Source organism: Ovis canadensis, chromosome X (assembly GCF_042477335.2).
Source record: "Ovis canadensis isolate MfBH-ARS-UI-01 breed Bighorn chromosome X, ARS-UI_OviCan_v2, whole genome shotgun sequence".
In the NCBI taxonomy this organism is placed as follows: Eukaryota; Metazoa; Chordata; class Mammalia; order Artiodactyla; family Bovidae; genus Ovis; species Ovis canadensis.
Genome location: NC_091727.1, coordinates 23,240,442 through 23,266,321, shown reverse-complemented (window position 1 = coordinate 23,266,321; position 25,880 = coordinate 23,240,442). Strand labels below are relative to the sequence as shown.

Sequence of the window (25,880 nt, the reverse complement as noted above, 5' to 3'; positions counted from 1 at the left end):
TGTTTTCTCTCCCTCCCTTGGCAATAAATAATGAACTATTTTAAAATGAAGTGAAGTGAAGTTGCTCAGTCGTGTCCAACTCTTTGCGACCCCATGGACTGTAGCCTAGCAGGCTCCTCAATCCATGGGATTCTCCAGGCAAGAATACTGGAGTGGGTTGCCATTTCCTTCTCCAGGGAATAGTAAAGAGAGATTAAAAATAGGGATTTGTGTGCGGTGTTAGAAAGTGATCTAGTTTCATTCTTTTACAAGTGGTTGACCAGTTTTCCCAGCACCACTTGTTAAAGAGATTGTCTTTACTCCATTGTATATTCTTGCCTCCTTTGTCAAAGATAAGGTGTCCATATGTGTGTGGATTTATCTCTGGGCTTTCTATTTTGTTCCATTGATCTATATGTCTGTCTTTGTGCCAGTACCATACTGTCTTGATGACTGTGGCTTTGTGGTAGAGCCTGAAGTCAGGCAAGTTGATTCCTCCAGTTCCATTCTTCTTTCTCAAGATTGCTTTGGCTATTCGAGGTTTAAAGATCTAAATGTAAGATCAGAAACTATAAAACTCCTAGAGGAGAACATAGGCAAAACACTCTCAGACATAAATCACAGCAGGATCCTCTATGATCCACCTCCCAGAATTCTGGAAATAAAAGCAAAAATAAACAAATGGGATCTAATTAAAATTAAAAGCTTCTGCACAACAAAGGAAAATATAAGCAAGGTGAAAAGACAGCCTTCTGAATGGGAGAAAATAATAGCAAATGAAGCAACTGACAAACAACTCATCTCAAAAATATACAAGCAACTTATGCAGCTCAATTCCAGAAAAATAAACGACCCAATCAAAAAATGGGCCAAAGAACTAAATAGACATTTCTCCAAAGAAGACATACGGATGGCTAACAAACACATGAAAAGATGCTCAACATCACTCATTATTAGAGAAATGGAAGTCAAAACCACAATGAGGTACCACTTCACACCAGTCAGAATGGCTGCGATCCAAAAATCTGCAAGCAATAAATGCTGGAGAGGGTGTGGAGAAAAGGGAACCCTCCTACACTGTTGGTGGGAATGCAAACTAGTACAGCCACTATGGAGAACAGTGTGGAGATTCCTTAAAAAATTGCAAATAGAACTACCTTATGACCCAGCAATCCCACTGCTGGGCATACACACCGAGGAAACCAGAATTGAAAGAGACACATGTACCCCAATGTTCATCGCAGCACTGTTTATAATAGCCAGGACATGGAAACAACCTAGATGTCCATCAGCAGATGAATGGATAAGAAAGCTGTGGTACATATACACAATGGAGTATTACTCAGCCGTTAAAAAGAATTCATTTGAATCAGTTCTGATGAGATGGATGAAACTGGAGCCGATTATACAGAGTGAAGTAAGCCAGAAAGAAAAACACCAATACAGTATACTAACACATATATATGGAATTTAGGAAGATGGCAATGACGACCCTGTATGCAAGACAGGGAAAGAGACACAAATGTGTATAACGGACTTTTGGACTCAGAGGGAGAGGGAGAGGGTGGGATGATTTGGGAGAATGACATTCTAACATGTATACTATCATGTGAATTGAATCACCAGTCTATGTCTGACGCAGGATGCAGCATGCTTGGGGCTGGTGCATGGGGATGACCCAGAAAGATGTTATGGGGAGGGAGATGGGAGGGAGGTTCATGTTTGGGAATGCATGTAAGAATTAAAGATTTTAAAATTTAAAAAAAAAAAGTAAATTAAAAAAAAAAATAGGGATTTGGCAAGTTCAAAAATGGATTTAAGGACCCTTGAAGAGTCACTGCTTCTAGATAAAACTGTTGTATCATGGGATTATTTTGGTCTAAGGGGATCAATCTGAGGTGGATTTGGCGTCCTTTGGTCCAGTGGGGGGTTTCAGGCAGGCAGTGTGATGTGGGAGGAGGGGTTCTGGCTCGAGTGTCCATACCTATGCATTCTTGCCTGTGTCTGCAACCAGTCTGTTCAGAGGATAGGGTGGGGGGTGGTTCATCTTTTTGGGTTCTGTTTCCTTCTCCATAAAAGGAGAGGCAGTTTTCTCATCCACAGTTTCCTGATTTAGGCCTATTTTTCTCCACTTGGTTAATGCCTGTACTGCACATAATGTAAAAAATCAAGTTCCATTTAAGATGTGTAAGCTAAAAAAAATGGAGCTTCAGAATAAACCAAGACCTTCTCAAAACCATTCAGTAAGCCAGAGGCATTGATAAAGTAATACCTCAGAGAAAGGATTATAGTAAATGAAAGAAAGGATAGGATATTTTTATTTCTGTGTCATGGAAATTATGTACCTTTAATAGAGGGAATAGTATGACTAAAACAAATGAACAAAACCATAATGGAAGGAAAATTACATAAGACAAAGTATTGCTATGCCAGGCCTTTATTGTATCCTGATTTTATTTGTATATACACATATATTTCAGTTCAGTTCAGTCACTCAGTTGTGTCCAACTCTTTGCGACCCCATGGACTGCAGCACACCAGGCTTCCCTGTCCATCACCAACTTCTGGAACTTGCTCAAACTCACATCCATCAAGTCGGTGATGCTATCCAACCATCTTATCTTCTGTCGTCCCCTTCTCCTGCTTTCAGTCTTTCCCAGCATCAGGGTCTTTTCCAATGAGTCAGTTCTTTGCATCAGGTGGCCAAAGTATTGGAGTTTCAGCTTCACCATCAGCCCTTCCAATGAATATCCAGGACTGATTTCCTTTAGGATTGACTGGTTTGATCTATATTATATATATATACATTTGTTAAAAAAGTGACCCATTAATAGGTCATGTAATTTAGTGGGTTGTAGCCAACATTACAAAAGTAAAAGGCTGCGTCACACATAGTAACAGTTCATATGAAACTTGCTATATATGTGCATGGTGCACACACACATGGTTGTGCTAGGTCATGGTGTAAAATGTACTTCTAACTGGGTCATGGTCATTGATGGGAGGGATACTCAGTACAGATTAAGATGCTTCCTTGAGTTGTAGTTTTGAATTGGTCTGAATTTTAAGTTTTTTTTTTCCTTTTTTTTTTTTCTTGTGTGTGCTAGTCACTTAGTCATGTCCAACTGTTTGCGATCCCATGGACTGTAGCCTGCTAGGCTTCTCTGTCCATGGAATTCTCCAGGCAAGAATACTGGCTGCTGCTGCTGGTGCTAAGTTGCTTCAGTAGTGTCCGACTGTGTGAGACCCCATAGATGGCAGCCCACCAGGCTCCCCCATCCGGGGGATTCTCCAGGCAAGAACACTGGAGTGGGTTGCCCTTTCCTTCTCCAATGCATGAGAGAAAAGTGAAAGTGAAGTCGCTCAGTCATGTCTGACTCTTAGTGACCCCATGGACTGCAGCCCAGCAGGCTCCTCCATCCATGGGATTTTCCAGGCAAGAGTACTGGAGTAGGGTGCCATTCCGTTCTCCAGGGGATCTTCCTGACCCAGGGATCAAACCTCTGTCTCCTGCATTGGAGGCGGATTCTTTACTGTCTGAGTCACAGGGATACTCTTTTTTTCCTTTAGACTAGTTAAAAAACAAAAATCGAGGACTTCCCTGGTGGTCCAGTGGTTCAGACTTCACACTTTCAGTGTAGGGGGTGCTTTGATCCCTGTTAGGAAACGATCCCACATGCTGTGCTGCCGGCCAAGTAAAAGACAAAAGCCTTCCGAAAACCGAAAATCGTTTGGGTTAGTTGTTGCTCTGAATAGTTTATCCCGAAAGGGGGTGGGGTGGGGAGCTTGGGCGGAAACCTCGGGACAAGGGGGGCTTTTGGTGTGCTGGGCGCCATCTCGTGGCCTTTGGGTTACAGTTCAACGTAACTCCCTTTGATAGAGAACTTGCGAATCGTTTTTCTGATGTCCTGGCTGAGCTGTACAAATGGCCAGAGCTTGAAGTTAAACCCAAGTCTGAAGATTCAGTTCTTACCTTCGTTTATCCTTGTCCACACACTCAACCTGTAATTCTAGCCAGTCATGAGAGAGGATGATCATGAGACCAGCCACTGCTTAGTATCCCGAGGTTGGGTCACATGTACTGCCTTTTAAAATAAGGACAGTATACTGGCAGTGGATTCCGCTTTCAGTGGAGGAAGAGGAAATGGGCTTACACTTCCCCTCCTCTGTGATGCCTTCTCTCATCCCTATCTTCCCTTGTTGTTCATGTTGGCCTTGGAGCCAACACAAGTGTCAGCATTTTTAGCATTTATTCTGCTTTTTCACTGATTTATTCACTGATTGATTTTTTACATGCTTATTTGGGAAACGGCTTCTTGAGGGAAGGAATTGTGCCATATCTTTTTATTCATATTACGTAGCAAAGTACCTTGTGTGTATGCAGGTCATAAATAATTTCCATGTGAATGGATGCATGATTTAGGTGAATTTGGATATTTGACTTGGTTTTTTAACTTGTTAATTTAAAAAATTATAGGCTTAAGCCTCAGTATGGTGAATCTTTAAAAGAGTTTTTTAAGGAATTTACCTAAGTGTACAATATTATGCACAAATTATGTTAACAGTGGAACTCTTAAAAGTTGCTTTGCAGCACTTTTAAAGACAATATTAAAAGCAAGTTAGAAAACATCTGATCTTTCTATAGAAAGTTGGGTACAGTATGTAACTGCAGGAAACCCACTGCCCCTTTGTAAGTTGTAGAACCCAAAATGTATGGAAATATTTGATGTTTTCAGCAAAAGAAAATATGGTCCAAATTAAATTTTCCAGAGATATGTTAAAAAAAAAGGTTGCTTTGCTATCTTGGACTAAATACATAGTATTTTACTATACTACTATGATAAATATTTTATTTCCTTTTAAAGGCTAAGTAAAAAATTTAATGATTTTATAGAAGTGTGTATGTATGTATATGCATATGTGTATGCATATGTATGTATATGCGTATGTATATGTATGTATACATACAAACATAGTATTTATACACCCCCACCACGACTGGCATGGAGACCTTTATGGAGCTATTTGTGTGCAGTATATGTTTCTTCACATTCATGTTGATACCTGTATTCAGAAATATTTTAGTGACATAATTCATAGGTAACAAAGTACAAGAATGCATTCCATAACATCACATGGGGAGGGTAAGGTACAAAAATATCATTAATAAAAGTGGTTAATATGTTTAAGAACAAAATATAGAACCTGGAAGTCTACTGACAGATGCCAAGTTTTACTATGTTGGATTAGATGTATCCTTGGATATGGAAGAAATGATGGGAATGAGGAATGATTCCTTGCATGAGCTTCTGGGGACTAAGAAATTGCTGAAAGGGCAGGCCACCATGAGCACTTCAGAGGTCAGAACACTGGCTAGGCTCAACTGGGGAATAGCCAACAGAAGATCAGAGATTTGAGGGAGAAGCAGGGAATTACAGATGTTATTCATAAATATATATATATGTTCATATATGTGGTGTATGAAAAAAGTGAAAGTGTTAATTGCTCAGTTGTGTCTGACTCTTTTGAGACCTCCACGGACTGTAGCCTGCCAGGTTCCTCGGTCCATGGAATCCTCCAGGCAAGAATACTGGAGTGGGTAGCCATTTCCTTCTTCAGGGGATCTTTCCAACCCAGGGATCAAACCTGGGTCTCCCGCATTACAGGTGGATTCTTGACCACTGCGCCACCTGGGAAGCCCTAGATGACGTATGTGCTTGCATGTGTGCTAAGTTGCTTCAGTCGTGTCTGACTTTATGACTCCATGGACTGTGAACCACCAGGTTCCTCGGTCTGTGGGATTCTACAGGCAAGAATACTGGAGTGGGTTGCCATGCCCTTTCCCAGGGGATCTTCTGACTCAGGGATTGAACCTGCATTTCCTGCATTGGCAGGTGGGTTCTTTACCACTAGCGCAACCTGGGAAGCCCATATGGTGTATGTATGTGTGTGTGAAGACTTTGCCTAGTGTTTCATAGAAACTTTGGGCTACCTCTTGACCTATTATTTTGGATAATCTTCTACTGTCATGGCATGGTCTATTCGCCTGCTGCATAGGTAGCTAAACTTACTGGTCTCCTTTCCTTAATCTGTTGGCAACTGTCCCTAGAGAATGGTTTCTCGGCTACTATTGACATCTTGGACCAGATGATGTCATGTGCACTGTGGGATGTGTAGCATCATCTTTGAATCTACCCACTTGATGCCAGTAGCACTCTCATAGTTGACAACTAAATACATCTCCAGACATCAATCTGTGCTCTGGGAAGATTGTGCCCAGTTGAGAACCACTGGCTGTAGATTATGAAGTTGCATGTTTGGGAATAGGTCTCCTGTGCTTCCCTTATTGTAACAGTAAATTGTCCATCCAAGAGAAATGGATTGCCCTGCCTTTTCCATCTCTACACAAACCGCAGGCCCAATGACACATCTGGGCTTTGTGAATGGTGTTTAACATGTATTAGGGGTTATGTTTTCTAAAAAGTTGTGACACTTGTAAATCAACCATAGTTCAAATTACATACTTAACATGTAGATCAATTCCTTATGATAGGCTAAATATAGAAATAATTTCATTTCTATTAAAAAAAACAAAGTCAGTGTACACATATATCCTTTAGGTATAGAAACAGCTTCATTCTTGTTTAATTTTGATTTGAAGACCCAGATACAATATTCTTTAAATGACAATGGCCCCTAAAACTTAAACTTACTATAAAAAAGTAAACAAGTGAAGAAATATAATTTTAAACTCTGCTCCTTGCTTGAGCGCCTGGAGGAACCCCCCCAAAAAAGCTACAAAAAAAGTCATTGCTATATTCAGGTGATGAAGTAGCACTGGCGGAGTTCAGCTTTATATGTGGTCATTTGTGAATAGCTGGTTACATTATATTTAGAGATTCAACTTTTGTTTTAAACTGTATGTCTTTTTTTATTTTTGGCCACGCTGTGCAGCTTGCAGGATGTCAGTTTCCCAACCAGAGACAGAACTCAGGCCATGCCAGGGAAAGGCTGGAATTCTAACCACCAGGCCACCGGGGAACTCCCACTGTAAACTAAATACAAATATTTCTTACTTATAGTTTTGGTACAAGCTGAAAATGTAAATTTAGATAAAAGAGAGAACCAAAGGGCTTTATGCTGGGTACAGAGTAGAGTCTGGAGTCCACTGTTTCTACCAGATGCAGTGGAAGGTAACTCTGCTCACAACCTATTCTTTCCTGCTGCCCCCAGAGGTGAGCCACAGAGGAACGTAAAGAGCCCCGAAACTAGAATTAGCCTATCTGGGTTCAAAGACTGATTCTGCAAGCTGCTTCCTCATCTGTGAAATAAAGAACTCAAAGAGTTACTATAAGAGTTGAGTGGAAAAAAAAATGCACTTATACTCCTAACAATGCCTGGCACATGGCATGTACTCCATAAATGTCAGTTAGTATTCCTGTTACTAGTTTGAGTCAATCTGACATTTCATGTTTTGGAACGATAGAGAATTTGGCATCAGTGTCTAATGACACTAAGTATCTTTGGTTCCTGACATGGATTTTTCTATTATTCGAGAAACTACTACTGTAACACAATGTGGTAACACACAGTGAGTTTTATTGAGAAGTTTCAAGCACTGTGACCTGAGGAAGTATTTTCAGTTCAGTTTATCGAAATACTTCAGTTTTCCGGCTGGATCTGGGATTATCTGTTGAAGAAGACAACATACATCATCAGTAGTCTGATAATAGTTGTCCATCTCTTGACTAAAGAAGGTAAAGATTATTTTCCTGTACCAAATTATATATATTTAGGAAAAACTGGATTTGTCCTACCTGCTAATTTTAATCTCAGCTATTTTAGAAGGCAGGTGATCTGCTACTGAATTAACATCTGTACTCAAGCACTCCCAAACTTACTTATAACTCTTCTCTTGGCCACCAAGCTTTCACGGCATCTTCAGGTTTGGTCTAATTAAATCAAACACATTAAGGGAGCATGGCTACAGATGTTAATGCATTAGTAAAATAATCTGCTGATGAAGTGATGGTATGCTACAACCTGAAAAGGGGGCAGAGAACTCAAATGGATTTTTTGGCAGTCTAGGGTGTAATCTTTTAATCTCAAACTGCAAAGTAAAACAAACACTCTATATAGCCTCCTAAATGAAAGAATGTGTTTCAGTCTTGTCTTCCTTCATATGACAAGGAGAGAATCATTAGCTTCATTGTCAGTTAAGCCAGATTTTCTCTAAAGCTTTTAATATATACACTGAAAAAATTTTGTGACCATTCTCTTTGCCCTGAATTTAACAAGTCTCCACTGCTTCCCTCCTTCTGCTTTTTAAATGATATAATTCTCTGAATACTTGGCTTTAAAATCCAGAGCATCAAGTCCCATATTCTGCTTTCCCAGTTTCAGGTACTCTCCCTACAGTCCAAAGAATGCCTGTAATTCTTTTAGGAGTTCTGCCTAGCAATGTTTACTTCATTTACAAAATCAAGGCAGGTCTGTTACAAACAGAGATTATCCCAGGGTTGGCTTCTTCTTTTCGGCCCCAGCCATCCCCTTAACAGAAAAATGAACTTGACTTACTGTTTCACTACCAGGTTTCCAACCAGCAGGGCAGACTGAAAGGAACAAAAATTGGCAAAAGACAGTTTAAAAACTGTTCAATTCTCTCTAGCAACTCTCAGCTTTTCCTTTTCCAAATGATACCGAAAATAGAACCTATATTAATGAGAACATTTCTAGGCCACTGAACACTTGACTTCTATTAGCTTACTGGCTTGCAACAAGAAATTTTAGTCCTGGAGCTTATCAGCAGACAGCTATTTTTCAGTTTTCTCAGTCATGTTTAGTTACATTTATAACAGAAGAAATCAAATTGAGTGTTCCTCTAGTAAAGCTGGAAAGTTTGGGAATCTGGTGAATCGAAAGGTCTGGGTACAGCAAAATTCCTCAAATGTACATCCCCTTAAGCTTACCTTCTGTGCCCTGCAGTATTTGGTTCTGATGCCATGGTTCACTGTTTCAGCACCCTGACCCAGGCACTGAGTTATACTTTTGAAAGGAATATGTAACATATGTTCTATTTTAAGAAGAATCTGATGTTTACCATTTGGCTACTGCAAAAACTTGGAGTGAAAAGGTGAACTAATAGATCACTAACGTGTTAGTGAATAACCTCAAAGATTTCTGAATTACCTTGAAGAAAAAAGCTAAATAATGTAAAACATGCAAATAAAACCTGCATTACTAGATACGGCCAGATTGGCTGGCACATTTTAAGTTAACAGAAACATAATAGGAAAAATTACAGTAGCAGAAACTTTTCTGAGATTATCCAAAAGGACTATGAAAATAGCAGTTCTTCTATCCTATTCAGTAGGTAGAATATATTAGTGATATTTTGTTAAAAGCACTTTCATATTAATAATTAAAATTTGATTTGCTTAAAAGATCTAATAATTTGAAAACAATTGGAAGACTCTGGAACCATCAAAATTACTTTTAAGGTAAGAAACCATATTATGCTACTATCTCTCAAACTAAAAGATCCAAAGGCTATGACAGAAGGAAAGGGCACCTTCTCCGTGTTTGTCAGTGTACTGGAATGCCTGAACCAAACGTAGTGTCTCATCCACAGATCTACCCACGGGAAGGTCATTCAGAGTAATCTGTCTTAGGATTCCCTTGTCATCAATAATGAAGAGACCTCTGTAAAAAAGAAGAATGGGAAAGATGAGGACATTTGTTCTCAGTTAAAACAAATATTAGTTAATGTGAATCCCTGTATCGCTCAAACAGAAGGATGTTATACAGAACCAAAAACATACTACCTACCTCCTTGACTGGTATGTACATGCACACACCCCTATACCCACACCTATCTACTATGTATTTTGGGATTATCACTGTTAAACGGTAGCATTAAAATTTTGTTTTTGTCTTTGAAATGTACTGTAGTATTATCAGTTGAATCTTCACGTGTACTAGATTTAGGACTGTACTGTAAATGATGAAACTGTATAGCAAAGCCTTATTCTACAATACTTTAAATTTTTTTTTTGAATGAGTAACGCAACCTCTGAACCTACTAGGGCTCAGTCTCTTTAGACCAGATCAACTTGGTCAAACTTAGATAAAATTGTTAATTACTATTCATATTTGTGTTCTTTCACGTACTACTTTCACAATTGAAAATCCTCATAATAGGTGATCAAGTCTGTTTTGAAGTAAGCGAGGCTGATTGGAAATTTTGACCTTGCCTCCATAACACTCATCATAGCCACACACTCCACATAAAAAGAAAGTCTGTCTGTTTTTTGGTAGCAAACTGTTGCTTCTGTTTTCTCTTTTGATTTTGTATGCTGCTTCTTTGATAGACTGAGACTAAGACATTTGCTGTGCTTGCTGATATTAGATAGTTTACTTAGTTTGTTCGGAGAAGGCAATGGCAACCCACTCCAGTACTCTTGCCTGGAGAATCCCAGGGACAGGGGAGCCTGGTGGGCTGCCGTCTATGGGGTCGCACAGAGTCGGACACGACTGAAGCGACTTAGCAACAGCAACAGTAAATGTTCAAATAATTGTCAATTTGAAAAGTGCCTCAGTATTTAGTAGCATATTTATTCTTTGGGAGTTAATAATAATCGCTAGGCAGAAACAATTATAGACTTGACAAATACAAAACAAAAAGAAACTTGGCAAGGATAAATTGATTCAATATGGATGAACCTTGAAATTATTACGGTAAGTGAAAGAGGCTAGTCATAAAAGAGCAGATACCATAGGATTCCATCTATATGAAATGTCCAGAATAGGCAACTATTAAGACATAAAGTAGATTAGTGGTTGTATAGGGCTAGGGGAGGGGGACTGGGTAAAATGGAGAGTAACTGCTAATGGGTATGGGATTTCTTTTTGGAGCAATAAAAATGTTGTAACATTGATTGTGGTGATGGTTGTACAACTGTGAAATACTAAAAAATACTAAATTGTATACTTTAGATGGGTGAGTTGTATGGTATGTAAATTATATCTCAATAAAGCGGTTCTAAAAAAACACAAGATTATAAAATACTGACACCTTTACATAAAACATTAAATGAACTATTAGCACTGCAAAGTAAATCAATATGATTATAAGAAAATTACAAGTATTTCAAGCTGAAGCTGCCCTTTTTTCTAAGAATTACATCAGCAATTGTTAGCTCAAGTAACTCAATGAGAGCTGTTAAGTAAAATATATCCTTAATTTTTCCTACTCCAGAGGCACAGGTTGGCTAAATACTATGATACTTGTATTTAGGAAAACTATTACTCGAGTCAGTTTGGAAAAGAGAAAGAAATGGACAGAAAGTTTGGGGACCTAGGTTCATGTCTGAGTTCTGCAATTAACTATAGTCACTTTGGCTAAGTTCTTGGAATGCTGAATCTGTTTTTATGTAAAATGACAGGGCTGAAGACCTCTAGAATTTTCCAGTTCTAACAGTCTTTGACACTCATATAGTTTGTCAGGCACTCACCAATTATTTTTAATGTTATCTACAACATTTTTGCAAGTAGAACAAATATTTCTTGATCCAACCTTGTATCTTCTAATTCCATTTCAAGTAGGATTACAAATATATTTGTATTTGTCATCATGTACAACTACTGAAAGGTACCTGAGAGTGTGGCCTGAGTCTTCCAGATATACGCCATAGTCCTTTGAGATCTGATGGTTCAAATCCGCAAGAAGTGGAATACTTATTGACCCAAGTCCTCCTTGTCTTCGAGGAGTATTAATCCTGTTAACAGAAAATCTACCTTTCAGGGTTAAGTAAACAGCATACATTAAAATAGTCCACACTCCCTGCATATGTACACAAACATGTGCATGGCATCTCTTGTCATTTCACTGTCAAATTTTTTGCAATTAGGTGGAACATCTTTTCATGTTTAGTGAATTAAAAATTATTTAATCATTGCTTCTTATAAAGTAAATATAAAAAAATTTATTTCTCCAGATTAAGGTTATCCAATTTATCATAATAATCATAGAATTCAGTGGTTTTTGCTATAGATATTACATCTTCTAAAAAATAATTATTTGGTACTGACCATTTTAAAAATCTTTATTGAATTTGTTACAATATCATTTCTGTTGTTTATGTTTTGGGTTTTTGGCTGTGAGGCATGTGGAGTCTTAGCTCCCTGGCCAGAGAATGAACTGGCACCCTCTGCACTGGAAGGTGAATTTTTCACCACTGGACTGCCAGGGAAGTCCCTATATCTATCTTTTGAATTTAACTTTTTCCAAAATTTGAAATGTTCTATAAAATCTTTAAACATTTTTACTGTACTTTCATTGAACTAGCAGCTCTCAGATAAATTTATTCCTGAACTGTCTGATAAATAACTATATTCCTGTCATGTTAAGAGTTGTCTGCCCATAATTTAAGAGTATGTCTGTTCTTTCCCTATAAATGTTAAGTTTAAGATACTGACCAGGCCAAATGGGTGAACTGTGAATCAACAGAGCATGCTACCACTTCAGTGTTGATTGATCTGAATTCGTCAATTCTATCACCAAAGGCGATGATTTCAGTTGGACACACAAAAGTGCTGAAATTTAAAAAAAAAATCATTATTCTCAAAATACACATATACTTAGTTTCAAATGATTTTGTTTTTATAAATACTTTGGTATATAAAAATGCACATTAAGAACAATTTTATATATGAACCTTCTCAAAATGGAGTAGTCTAAGAAATGGTCATTGGATCAAATATTATTTAATTAAAAAATATAGAGTTCTCAATTATGTCTTGATAAACTTTATATTGGTGCATACAGACTGACTGTTACCTTGTATGTATGTGTAAGTGTATAGGGCAGCAATGAAAAATGGACTCCGTGCTGTGTGTCATGGTCAAGAAAGTTTGAAAAACATAGACGTAGGGGACAGGTTCCTACCACAGTCCAATACAGGCTTTTCAAATGTTTCAGTTGTTTGAGTAGAGGACTGCCATATGCAAGAAGACAGTTCTAATCCAGATTATGTCTTTGGAAATCTGACCTATAAAATGAACTTTTAATATTTTCCAAAAGGTAAGAATGATTGGCCCTTGTCCTCCTTTCTGTTATCCCAAGAAATGTTACCTAGAGATATACTGTGTGTGTGTTAGTTGCTCAGTTATGTCCGACTCTTTGCGACCCCATGGATTGTAGCCCACCAGGCTCTTCTGTGCGTGGGATTCTCTAGGCAAGAATACTGGAGTGGGTTGCCATTTCCTTCTCTTACTGGCCCAACATAAAAATTTTGGCAGAAATCCGAAGGGTTACAATTCTGATTTTCTTCCTTGCAGACTGTGGCAAATGTTCCAGGATTCTTCTTTCTCTAACCAGGTCCAGTTTGGCTGGCATTACATGCATACAGCAGAAGCTCTCTTAGCTCCTTGCTCCAGAAGACCATTGCTAACATCATGCTCTAATTAGATATGCCTTGTTCATTAGGGAGTTTTAAGTAATACTGGAGAAATAGCTTATTTGTCTGCTATGTTAGGCTAATTTCAAAATTCACGATTAGCATCATATATATTTAATATGTGTGCTGCTTTTTGGTTTTACAGCAACATGAATTTAGAAGGCCTATCATTTTATATACATTAAAATGTCTACTTCGGGTTTCTATTAGAAGTTAAGTTATAGTATACATTTTAGTTAGTCAAGCCATAGTACAAATTGATTAGAAAGAAGGAAGTTCTTACTAATTTAAAAGATTACATATTATGCAGAGTCATGGTTTGTATTTTGTTTTTGCAAATAAACTTTCAAGGGAGTACAAGACCCCTTTATTATTGTCTGTGGCTATTTTGTGCTATAATGGCAAAGTTGAGTAGTTGCAATGAAGATCACTTCAAGACTAAAATTTTTACTATCTGGCCCTGTATAGAAGAAGTTTGCTGCCCCCGGTCTATAGGAATAAAGATACAAGCTTAAGTATATCCTCCCTACAAATTTAAAATATATTTACATAGTTCTAGATTACTCCTAATGGAGAAAGGAACTTAGTATACAGTGGCACAGACAGAATAATCTGTTTACTTTTTGTAACCAAAAAACATATTCAAACAGAAAAGATCAAAGTTTTGCTAACTCTCTTTGGTATTCTTTTCATTTGCATGGAATTTGAAAAATTCAAAATTAAATCCTCAGTGTGACTAAAACTCGAAGAATCTTTACTTTGAGTCAACTTTCTACCTATAAAAGTGCGGTCAGAGTTAGAGAGAACCCCCTCCATAATCATATTTATGTTAATAGGTGTTATTCCTTAAACATATCCAATATTTTCATGAAAATGTTCAAATCACAGGAAAGTAACATGCAACAAAGAACAAAAATAATAAAGCCAAAGTTAAATGGTATCACCAGATAAAAAGCCTTATAAATATTCATATCAACAGAGAAAGAGATTTGTGGCCTAAGTCTTGCTATTTAAATGCTTTCTAAAATATTCTCAATCCATTTTCTTGCCTTAGTGAGTTTAATGAATATAACTGTGGCTTTTGTCTAATGATTACATTATGTTAACACAATCACACATATATAAGTATACAACATTGGGGTCAATGGGTTATGATTCTGAAATATATTCAAGATGTTACCTTCTTGAAAAAAACTCATCTCAGGTTGCCCTTTACGAACAAGTGCTAAGAAATTTCTAACTATATGATGCTCCTGAGCAAAGATTAATAATGACTGAGGTATTACTAGCTGCTATGATATGGATTACTTACAAATCAAGTGGGTAGAAGAAAAAAACCAGGTACTTCCCACGATAATCAGTTAACTTGAGCTCCTTAAATTCGCCATTTATCACAGCTGTTCCTTCCCAATAAGGTGCTGGCTTGGAAACTAAGAAAGAAAAGCATATGATGTTCTTAAACGATGGGAAGGTTGGTGGGATGACAGGACATCTTTAGGACATCACTAAAAACCAAGGCTTCGGAGGGAATCTTTGGACCTCTTTTATCAGTCTGGTGATGCAGATGGACTTCTGCAGTGTTACTAAATGCGTAAAATATTTAGCATATTTAGAATTTCAAAGGAAATAAATTACATTGAAATGCAATCATCAAAACTATAAAAAAAAACTGGTGATATATTAATATTTGTGTCCTTTTTCTTAACACTTTAAACCTCCAAGACCTGGCAGTGATCTAGTAACAACTCAAGATTGTGATGAGTGTAAATGTTTCAGGATACCTGCAGCATCCATAATAATGGTATGAAATATATGTGATTCTTCTTGGCGACAACTACAAATGAGTACTGCTGAGGCTAAGGTGGTTTGTTGCTGATGTTCATAATGGAAAGAACTGCTATATTCCAGCTGGAGATTAGTGAAAATAAAGATTCTTTTTCCTATTCATGCTCACAGACCCCCTACGTTCTATCCCTGCACTAAACCCTACGGGATACTTCACTATAGTTCCTCCAGGTTAATCAGCTTGCCACATTTCAAATAATTAGATTTTCCGTTCTCTAATGGCAGTCTTCCAGATGTATTAATTTAAGTGTTTGTTCAGTTTCTTGAGTATACATGGAGGACCTGCTGCTACATTCAAGGAATAGAAAATCTGCAAATATGTCAGGACAGAAGGGTAAAATCCTAGACCATAGGATTATTTTCCAGGCTTTGAAAGAGACCCTCTTGCACAAGTGACCTAATGGAAATTGAATAGTTCATGCTGCTGTCTTGTCAGGGTATGATTGGAAGTCTAGCACATGCTTTGATAATAATGTACCTTGATATTCTGTTAACACATTTAGATAGCACTTAAACTTTCAGAACCATTACATACATTAACGTCAATACTTGCTTCCAAGTTTGACTAAGGTTCCTAGAAAGTAAGGCTTATAATAGCATTTATTATATTTTGTATAGTAGCCAGCATTTTTGATAACTCTGAAAACAGAGACACACTTAATTTCTCTGTGAAGTTAATGTAGAACAGGTGATTACTTATCTTGAGCCAGCAGCCTACCTCACAAAAACATCCTGATCTGATTAGGTAAAGGCTAGGAGGGAGAATTAGATAGCAGGATATGGAACTATATATGCTTTATATATATTATTTAAAAATACTACTCAAGTGTGACGTTATAGTTGTAACAATGTGTTACAATCATAGTCCATAGTGATTTTAGCATATTGGGAAAACCAATAAAACTGAAAAATTTTGCTCTGAAAATCTTAATTTTTGAGTTCTTTTCATAGACATTGATGGAATGCTTTATCATCATTATTAGGCTTAACAAATTGGTAAAAGTTTGTTAAATGGTAACAATCTTGGCAAGGTGGTGGAAAGGCATGCCTTCATATCCTTGACTCTACCTAGATATGGCTTTCTTTTTCTTTTTTTGGGAGGGAAATTTTGGGTTCTTGATTTACGAACTGCAGTGTTAGTTAAAAAAACTGTCATCAGTTTATAGAGCAGAGAATGCAGTTTGCTAAGATCTATAAATGGAATTCTCAAAGCAACCACTCGCATGTCAGGATGGGGAACACATGTACACCCATGGCTGATTCATGTGAATGTATGGCAAAACTACCACAATATTGTAATTAGCCTCCAATTAAAAGAAAAAGAAAAAAAATAAAGAACGTTCTTACCAAAAAATCCCCAAAAAACAAAACCCAAAAATTGTCCCAAATTCAAATCATAATTAACAAAGCAAAAGGAGAGGAGTATAAAGTATATTTAAATTCCCTTTGCCCATAACCCATCTGTTTAACTACTGTTAACATTTTGATGTCCTTCCTCCTAGTCTTTTTAAACACAAATTTGGATCTTGTTGCATCCCACTTGTGAAAAAAGGAAGCATTAGATCATGAATAATTTTTCATGTTACTAAAAATTATCTGAAAGTATGAACTTAATAGCTCCATAATATTCTGTTTTGAGTGAAGGTCCTTGGCTCCTGTAATTCTAGATGAGCCTACACATGAGAGAAATGTAGCAAATATCTAAAATTTGAAAAGGTCTGCTGGTAGAGGGAAATCTTATTACTACCATTAGCTTCCATGAGCAGACTTGGATGGCATGTTATGGGAAATATATGTAATGCCAGTAAACACTTAACTGGCTGCCATATTTCAAAATATCTTCGGAGGCAAGTAAAAGCAATGAGACTTGGAAATATGATCTTGAAAGTGCAACATTAGCTTTTTAAAAAACAAAAACCTAAAGATAACTTGCAGTAGGAAAGAACTGCAGATGTTTGAGGAGCCAAAACAGTTTTTCTCATTTATCACTCCCACTCCATCCTAAGGCATATCAACATTCCATTTAACACTGGGGATTCATAACTGTGAAGCATTGCTTTTTTTCACTGAACATAGGCAAGGAACATGCTGTAACTGGACCACAAAAGCCAAATACACATCTTCAGAATGCCAGATGGTCAGTAGGAAAAGCAGGTTATTTAAAAGCAAGCAAGGGACACTCTTTATCCTTTAGCCCCTACCCACTTTTTGGCTGATCTTAACATCCAGATGCAGCAGGCCACAATTTTCTCAGTATCCACTTAGTCTGACGTGTCTTTTCTGAAAGTGGCCATTAGTTGTGTACACTGGACAGAAATGCAAATAATCAAAAGCCAAACTGGCAGGACACAAATTTGCCACGAGGTTTATCATCAACCCAAATGCATTACTTCTAACCTCCTTTTCCGCATTTCCCTACAAAGAGCCTCCAAAATACACCCTGTAACAAGCTCTTCATTTCTGAGAAACACAAAGGATGCCCATTAACGCTAAAGGTCTCTGGGAAGGTGGCTTTTAATAGTTTTCTTTGTAAGATGCAACAACAACAAAATGAAACGTTTGCTCTCCTGAGCTAAACGTTGTTCAGCCACTTTTCTGTTTATCCAAACTTTCTGTGAATCGTTATTCAACTTATCAGCGCATTATTCTCCGAAATCGTACTTGAAAACAGACGCGATGCGCTGCAGGCACTTCGCGATGTTTGAGGAAGTGTTCTAGTTTGCACAGCATCCTCGTCGCCTGCAAGCCCAGGACCAGGGCCACCCTCTCCCTCATCTGCGGCTTTTGGGGTAACCACTACTTCCTCCAAAATCTGATCAGTGGAACCCACCGCTTTCTTCACAACTCTGGAACCCCCTCCATCCCCCCACTCCCCAGGAGAACCAAGCTCCCCCTTAGGGACCGGAGGTAGCCCAGGAGGTGCCGCCCAAGCCAGGCCCCCGGGTAGCCACCGTAACCAGGGTACACGTGTCCCCTGGCCCTCCCCACCTCCGGGTGTCACCGGTCACCCCGCCATGGTGGGGCACCACCTACTTTTGGCTTTGCTGAGGTGCAGGGAGTGTTCGGCGACCGAAACCCGGGACACCTCTCCCGGGTACACTTGGCCACCCGCGTAGAAGTGGCACTCCTCTTCGCGGGTTCGGGGCCTCTCCTCCTTCTCCAAGCCCCGCACAGCTTCGGCCCGCAGCAAGACCAACAGCAGAGGCAGCAGCAGGAGCTTTCGGCTCCGGCCAGGGGCCAGAGTCGTCGCGGGTAGCGGCGGCGGCAGCGGCGCCTCCATGACCACGCGAGCGTAGTCGCACGTTCCTTGGCTCGAACGCTACTTCTCCCGCCTCCAGGCAGCTACAACCGCGCGCTCAACGCTCGCTCGAGCCCAAGCGCGGCCTCGCGAGACCAGCCCCGCCTCCTCACTCCCCCGCCCCTCCGCTCCCCCTGTCGCCCTCTTCCCGGGCTCTCTGGGAGCCGGCCTGGCCACGTGGTCGCCAGCCCCGCCCACTCATCCCCTTGCGGGCGTTTGCGCATGCGCCCTGGGGCGGGCCCAGGCAGGGCGCTTTGCCCAACTCTGAGAAGCGACAGCGGCGGTTACTGGTCTCACGCGCTCTCTCTCTCACACGTCTTTAGACATCCTTTTACGCTCGTCTCTTCCACAAAGCCTCACCACTGCACACCATTCCCCACGCCCCCCAAAAGTGAAACGAACTTATCTCTGAATGGCTTGCACTTTATACTTCTAACAGGTACTGTTTTTTTCCTCGAAGTGATCTGCCAACAACCCCACGACTCCCCTCACCTCCATCCCTAGTTGAAGCCCTTGTAAGTTTGTAAATCCTGGGAAAACTTGGAGAAGAAAGGCCTAACCATTTACTCTTCTCCAGCAGGCAAGGCAAACAGGCAGTTTGGTGACTTAAGCCTGCCTCAAAGGTGTCTTATTTTTTAACTTGAAAAGTTCCCAGAAAACCAAACTTTCTTCCAGCGCAGTATAGTTCCATCGTCTTGACAATTACCCCATCATTTTACAGGAGTCTTCTGCACTCTTTGCTCTCCCCCGCCCCCCCCCCCCCCCCCGGGGTCCCTTCTAGCCTCCTGCGAGCTCTTGTCATCTTTCTGAATCTCACAGAAGCCATCCGACAGTTTCTCTTTCCTCTGTTAGATTGTCAGCTCCCTGGGATCAAAATCGACGTGGAATTCAGCTTTGTTTCCCAAGGCACCTGGCACAAGGTGGGCATTTGCCATTGTAAGCTTTGATTTTGTGAATAACACCTAATGTTCCCAACTGCCAGTCAGTTTTAAGTTGCTTTCACATTTTATATCCTTACTCCCTGTGACAACCCTTTCCAAACTAGTTCTGCCCACTATAGGACCTTGAAAGAGCAATGGGCTAGGTGCTGAAGGCCCTTGGCCCCTACAGTCTGTCAGCCCCTCCTGCGACTCTCCCCCCTCTCTTGGAGGCATTTGCGCCTGCGCCCTGTGGGCAAGCCCAGGGTGCTCAGCGAAGCCGCACAGCGAAGCCCAACGGCCACAGCGGGTCTCCTGCCCTACTAGACCACCCTCCCTTCTCCCAGCCATTCCTGTTCGCCCTCAGCAGTGTTTTAGGTGCTCCTCATCTTTCCAGGCCCATCTCTTCCACAAAGCTTTGAGGGAGACTGTGCTCCCGCCATTGCAGGTGACTGGTCAGCACTGTTTAAGATCCTCTTATTCTTCCGCGCACATCTCTCCTACAGGAGCCTCACTACCATCCGTCACCCCTCCCCAAAGTAACCTTTCTGCCTCTGAAATTTTATGCTTCTGTGTGTGTGTGTGTGTGGGGGGGGGTGTGCGTGCGCGCCCATGTGCTCAGTTGCACAGTTGTGTCAGACTCTTTGTGACCCTATGGGCTGTCACCTGCTAGGCTCCTCTGTCCATGGACAGAATTCTTGTCCCAGGCAAGAATATTGGAATGGGCTGCCGTTTCCTCCTCCAGGGAATATTCCCGACCTAGGGATAGGACCCATGTCTCCTGCATTGGCAGGCAGATTCTTTATCACTGAGCCAACTGGGAAGCTGATTTTATACCTCCAACTGATACTTAGGGCTTCCCTGGTGGCTCAGCTGGTATAGAATCCGCCTGCAAGGTGGCAGACCTGAGTTCGATCCCTGGGTTGGGAAGATCCCCTGGAGAAGGGAAAGGCTACCCACTCCAGTATTCTGGCCTGGAGAATTCCATGGACTGTATAGTCCATGGGGTCGCAAAGAGTCAGACACAACTGAGCAACTTTCAGTTCACAACAGATACATATTCTCCTTTTCCCGCAGTGAGCTGGGTGAACTGGCACCATGACTCCAGTTGTAAGCCCTTTTAAGTCCTGGCAGAATTTGGAGAAGAAAGGTCTAACCTGAAAAGCAGTATCTTGAGTTCAATTATTATCTTTCAGTGGGAAAGAAGAAGCTCAAGCAGAAAAGTCACATTTTGGTGATTTGAGACTGTCTCAAGGTGTGTATTACTCTTTTAAAATCAAGACTTGCTAAGTTCCCACAAAACTCTTTCTCCCAGGCATGGTATTGTTCCATCTTCTGACAAGTAACCCCATCACTCACCTGTTAGCTAAGATGGCAGATGAGAACTGAGGGGAGACACACAGTGCGCACACTAGAAAGAGGTAAGCCATTGGTAGCTTTTATGTCTCCCTTCTATTTTCCTGTGAGCTCTTGTCATCTTTCTGAATCCCACAAAAGCCATCCAGCAGTTTCTGTTTCCCCAGACTGTCGGCTTCCTGGGGTCAAAATCTACGTGGATTCCCAAGGCACCTGGCGCAGCTGAGCATTTGCTATTGTATACATTTGATTTTGTAAAGAGCATCTAATGTTCCTGATAGCCTGTCATAGTTTAAGGTTGCTTTCACATATTGTACCCCTCCAGACAACCTTTTGAGGCAAATAGGAAACAAACTCATCCCTCTCCCCCGTCCCACCCATTATATGCTCTGCTTTTTGTTTCCTGACCTGTTTCCTGTGGGGAAAGGAGGAAGTCACCTCTCTTTTTCTGAGGGTGGTAGAGGGAGTTATGGGGGAGCATGTCCTTACCCATAACGTAGTCTGTCATTTCTTCACTTTGCAGTGGCCTGTTGATAGGAGTAGGCGTTCTCGGACGAGGTAGCTCTCGAACCTCCCATTCATCTTCTCCTCTGGCCTCCTGTTCCACATGGAAGGGGACTGAGGCCCGGGGAATTCGGGGCTGAGTTCCAGGGACTCGGCTCAGACCAATGCCCCGAGGTCGGCTTCGGTGATCCATGCTGACTGTTGGACAAACAGCCACACAGCCTTAGTGAATTCTAGGCCTTGAGCTGACTCTCTTAATTTAGGAACTGGGAGAGAAAGCTTGGGGATAGTGTTATTTCCTGACACCTCTGTTATGGCCTGAGCTGAGGTGCCCAAGTTGGCAACAAGGGCTACCCACCAAAGGGGGCCCCAGTGAACCTCCTGGCCACTGGCAAGAGTGGCCAGGTAGGCCAGCTCCCAGCCACAAACTGTGCTCCCCTCACCGGAACCCCCTGGTAGCTGACATTCTGGGTGGCAGTTGCTCTGAATCCTTCTGTCCAATGATGACCTGCCACCTGCGGGTAGGCATTGTGCTGTCAGAGTGGCAGTCACAAGGAGGCTTGGGGTGGGGCCTTGGGGTGGGGCCCTGCCCCAAGGCGCTCACCATCCAGCTGACATCAGCTGTCCGTGTTAATAATACAAAACCATCAGACAATGAGGTGGGTCTGTGTATAGAGAAACACCTGGTGAGCTTAAAGACATTTGAGTGTACAGACCAAGCCCCAGAAATGACCATTTAAATCAGGGGTCCCGAACCTTGGGAATCTAATGCCTGATAATCTGAGGTGGAGCTGATGTAATAGTAACAGAAATAAAGTGAACAATGAATGTAATGTGCTTGAATCATTTTGAAACCATCCCCCAACACCTGGTCTATGGAAAAATTATCTTACACAAAACTGGTCCCTGGTGCCAAAAAAGGTTGAGGACTGCTGCTTTAAGTGATGTTGAGGGGGCTGGTTCTCAACCGTGTATGGTTTCACAAATGATGTGTCTGGTTAAGAACCACCACTGATGGAGGTTAAGAGCACAAGTTGTGGACTTAGCTGTATTTAGGTTCCAATCTGAGCTTTGCCACCTGTTGGCCTTGTGGTCTGGGGAAATGAACTTAACCTTGGGGAGCCTGAGTTTCATCTGTAGATGGGAGTTGTTAATACCTTCCCCATGTTGTGAAACTGAAATGATATGAGTTTCATGATATAAGTGTAAAACCTGACTTGGAACATCAGTCAGACTTAAGGGCTCATTTCTTTCTTTTTTTTAATCTCAGAAACATTTGTTTTTAATTGGAGGATAATTGCTTTACAATGTTGTGTTGGTTTCTGCTGCACAACACTGTGAATCAGCTGTGAGTATACCTATGTCCCCTCCCTCTTGAGCGTCCCACCCCATTCCCTCCGTCCCACACTTCTAGGTCATCACAGAGCGCTGAGTTGAGCACCCCATATCACACAGCAGCTTCCCACTATCTAGCTAGCTATTTTACACGTGGTAGTGTATATATGTCAATGTTACACTCTCAGTTCATCCCACCCTCTCCTCCCTCACCCCCGCCCCCCGCCTGTGTCCACAAGTTTGTTCTTTCTGTGTCTACTCCTGCACTGCAGATAGGTTTGGATAGATTCATCAGTACCATTTTTCTAGATTCCATATACATGCATTACTATATAATATTTGTTTAGTGACTCACTTTGTTTTTTAAGGGACTCACTTCTAATGCATACAAGGAGGAATGCTTTATGACTTCTGAGTCAAGGTCATAAAACGGATAGTTCTGTCTTGGATTTACATTCCTCAGCCTGGGGGAAGACTTACTGTCCAAAAATTGTTTTGAGATAAAATTCAGTAAACATATAATTTATCCTTTAAAAATGCAAAATAAATTCAGTGGTTGTTAGTATTGTCACAGTGTTGTACTTTGTGCTCACCACTATTTAATTTGAAAACATTTCCATTGAAGAAGGAATTCATAGGGCCTGGACTCCATCTTAGGCCTGTTCATGCTGATCATGCTCGGCCACCTTTCCAATGGACTCTGAACTCTGTGTTTAGTGCTTATGGGAGAAAAACAACAGAAGGATAAGACCCCCTCCAGACAGGGGAACCTTGAAGATCGTATCTAGGTTACTCATCGCTTAAAGGAAACATACACTAATCACCCCTTCCTTCAGACAGGCCATAAATTTTTCTGTATCTATTGGAGTGTAACCTCGGGCTTATTGATTATTGGCTAATTGTTTGAGCACATGAGCACATAGCACGTGAATGATGGGGTTACTGGGATTGTGTTTTCCTTGGCTTATGTAAGTCTCAAGGAATTTGGAGTGGTGGGTTCAGACATGTGCACATGGGGTATAAAAGATTTTCACAAATACTGGTCTGGGTCCTTGGCTAAGAGGAGACTCTGCCTTGGGCCTGCCAGTGTAATAAACTGCACTCCACTATCTGCATTGTCCTTCTGAGTGAGTTTGTTTCCCTGAATGCATGGCTACAACACCATCACCCTGAAAAAGAAACCTCATTCCTGTTAGTGGTTGATTTCTCCCTTACCCCTAGGTCCTGGCTATGACTAATCTATTTTCTCTCTGTGTGGATTTGCCTATTCTGGACATTTCATATAAATGGAATCTTGCATGTGTTCTTTTGTGTCTGGCTTCTTTCATTTAAGTATGTTTGTACGGTTCATCTCTGTTGTAGCATGTATTGATACTTTATTCTTTTTTTCTTGTGATGAAATATACATAGCATAATACTGTTTTAACCTTTTTAAGTGTATATATAGTTCAGTTGTTGTAGCCACGCTTTCTGGGAAACAAACTCACTCAGAAGGACAATGCAGATAGTGGAGTGCAGTTTATTATTACACTGGTGGGTCCAAGGCAGAGTCTTGTCTTAGCCAAGGACCCTGACAGTTTTTGTGAAAACCTTATATACTCTAAGTGTATAAGGTTCCCTGAAACTAGTCTGAACAAAGGAAAAAGAAAGATACAATCAAAGTTAACCCATGATTCATATGCCTTAAGCCTAGGTAGTAAACAGTGGACAATTATCAATAGGTCATCCCCCAATAAGCATAATAGAATGTATGATTCTATTCGGTTACTCAGATAATTAGGGTATTCTTTTAGGCTGTGGAGAGTCTAGGTGTGGGCCTGGTTTTCCTGTTGGTTTGTCATTTCCATAGAGACTGGGCGTATAGCTCAAAGTCCACAGTCTGGCCCAAGATGGAGTCCTGCTTTCAAGACGGCCTGTTCTGTTTCCTCCTTCACAGTGACATTAAGTACAGTTACACTGGTGTGTACTCATCACCACCATCTTCTCCAGGATTTTTCATCTTCCTGAACTGAAACTGTACCCATTAAGAAGTAACTCCTCATTCTACCCTCCCCTCAGCTCCTGGAAACCACCATTCTATTTTCTATCTCTGAATGGGACTACTCTGGATACCTCATAAAAGTAGAATGATACAATATTTGTCCTTTTGTATCTGGCTTCTTTCACTTCAGCTTAATAGTTTCTAGGTTCATTCATGTTTTAGCATGTATGATACTCTTCCTTTTTATGGCTGAATAATATTACATTGTATGGTTATACCTATTTTGTTTGCCCACTCACAAATTGATATTCAGATTGTTGATACTTTTAGACTAAAATGAATAATGATGCTATGAACATTCATGTACAAGTTTTTATGTGAACTTATGTTTTCAGTTCTCTTGGGTATCTATCTAAGACTGGAGTTGCTGGGCGATATAACTTTATGTTTAACATTTTGAGGATCTGCCAAAGTGTTTTCCACAGCAGCCATCCTATTTTACATTTACACCAGCAGTGTATGAGGGGTCCAATTTTCCCACATCTTCTTCAATACTCTGGTTCCTTTTTTGGTCATAGTCATCTTAGTCAATGTGAAGTGGTATTGTACCATGGTTTTGATTAATGATGTTGAACATCTTTTCATGTATATCACCTTTGGAGAAATGTCTATTTAAATCTCTTGTTCATTTTATAATTGGGCTGTATTTTCTTTCTCTTGTTGAGTTGTAAGGATTCTTTATATAACCTGGATACTGAACCCTTATCAGATGTATGATTTACAAATATTTTCTCCCATTCTCTGGATTTTCTTCTCACTTACCTGATAGTGTCTTTTGATGCAAAAGGTTTTACTTTTGATGAAATCTACTTTATATTTTTTCCTTGCTTTTATTTTGGCATCATATTTAAGAAGCTGTTGCCTAATTCAAGGTCGTAAAGATATAAATCCATGTTTTTTCCTGTTTTATTATAGTTACAGCTTTTACATTTATGTATTTGATCCTCTTTGAGTTAATTTTTATATATGGTGTGAAATAGGGATCAGGAATTCTTTTTGAGCACCCACTTTGTGCCAGACACTGTTGTTAGGAGAAAGCAGTAACAAAGGAGACATGTCCTGCTATTCAGTTCAGTTCAGTCGCTCAGTCATGTCCGACTCTTTGCGACCTCATGGACTGCAGCATGCCAGGCTTCCCTATCCATCAC

At 40.4% G+C, this 25,880-nt stretch overlaps 1 protein-coding gene across 2 annotated transcripts; it reads right to left on the bottom strand.

Annotated features, from left to right (window-relative positions):
* Positions 1 to 7,558: 7,558 nt before the first annotated feature.
* On the bottom strand, positions 7,559 to 18,779 carry PRDX4 (peroxiredoxin 4). Of its 2 annotated transcripts, none has more exons than XM_070289860.1 (7): positions 18,315 to 18,779; positions 14,749 to 14,866; positions 12,457 to 12,573; positions 11,634 to 11,756; positions 9,551 to 9,681; positions 8,557 to 8,591; positions 7,559 to 7,669 (listed from the first exon to the last, which is right to left on the bottom strand). In XM_070289860.1, the coding sequence occupies exons 1-7, from the start codon at positions 18,559 to 18,561 to the stop codon at positions 7,619 to 7,621; spliced, it is 822 nt and encodes a 273-aa protein (XP_070145961.1). In that variant the 5' UTR covers positions 18,562 to 18,779; the 3' UTR covers positions 7,559 to 7,618. The 2 variants fall into 2 exon arrangements, with proteins under 2 accessions (XP_070145961.1, XP_070145962.1); XM_070289861.1 differs by lacking the exon at positions 7,559 to 7,669 and adding an exon at positions 7,800 to 7,931 and having other exon boundaries at positions 18,315 to 18,738.
* Between the last annotated feature and the right edge of the window lie 7,101 nt (positions 18,780 to 25,880).

Bases quoted from the DNA above. Each gene is read 5' to 3' on its own strand.
- PRDX4 (XM_070289860.1), bottom strand. From the start codon at position 18,561: ATGGAGGCGCCGCTGCCGCCGCCGCTACCCGCGACGACTCTGGCCCCT. The intron at 11,757-12,456 runs GTCAGTATCTTA...TTCTGTTAACAG, and splicing joins CAGTTCACCCATTTGGCCTG to GATTAATACTCCTCGAAGAC. The intron at 7,670-8,556 runs GTAAGTCAAGTT...CTTCTTCAACAG, and splicing joins GGAAACCTGGTAGTGAAACA to ATAATCCCAGATCCAGCCGG.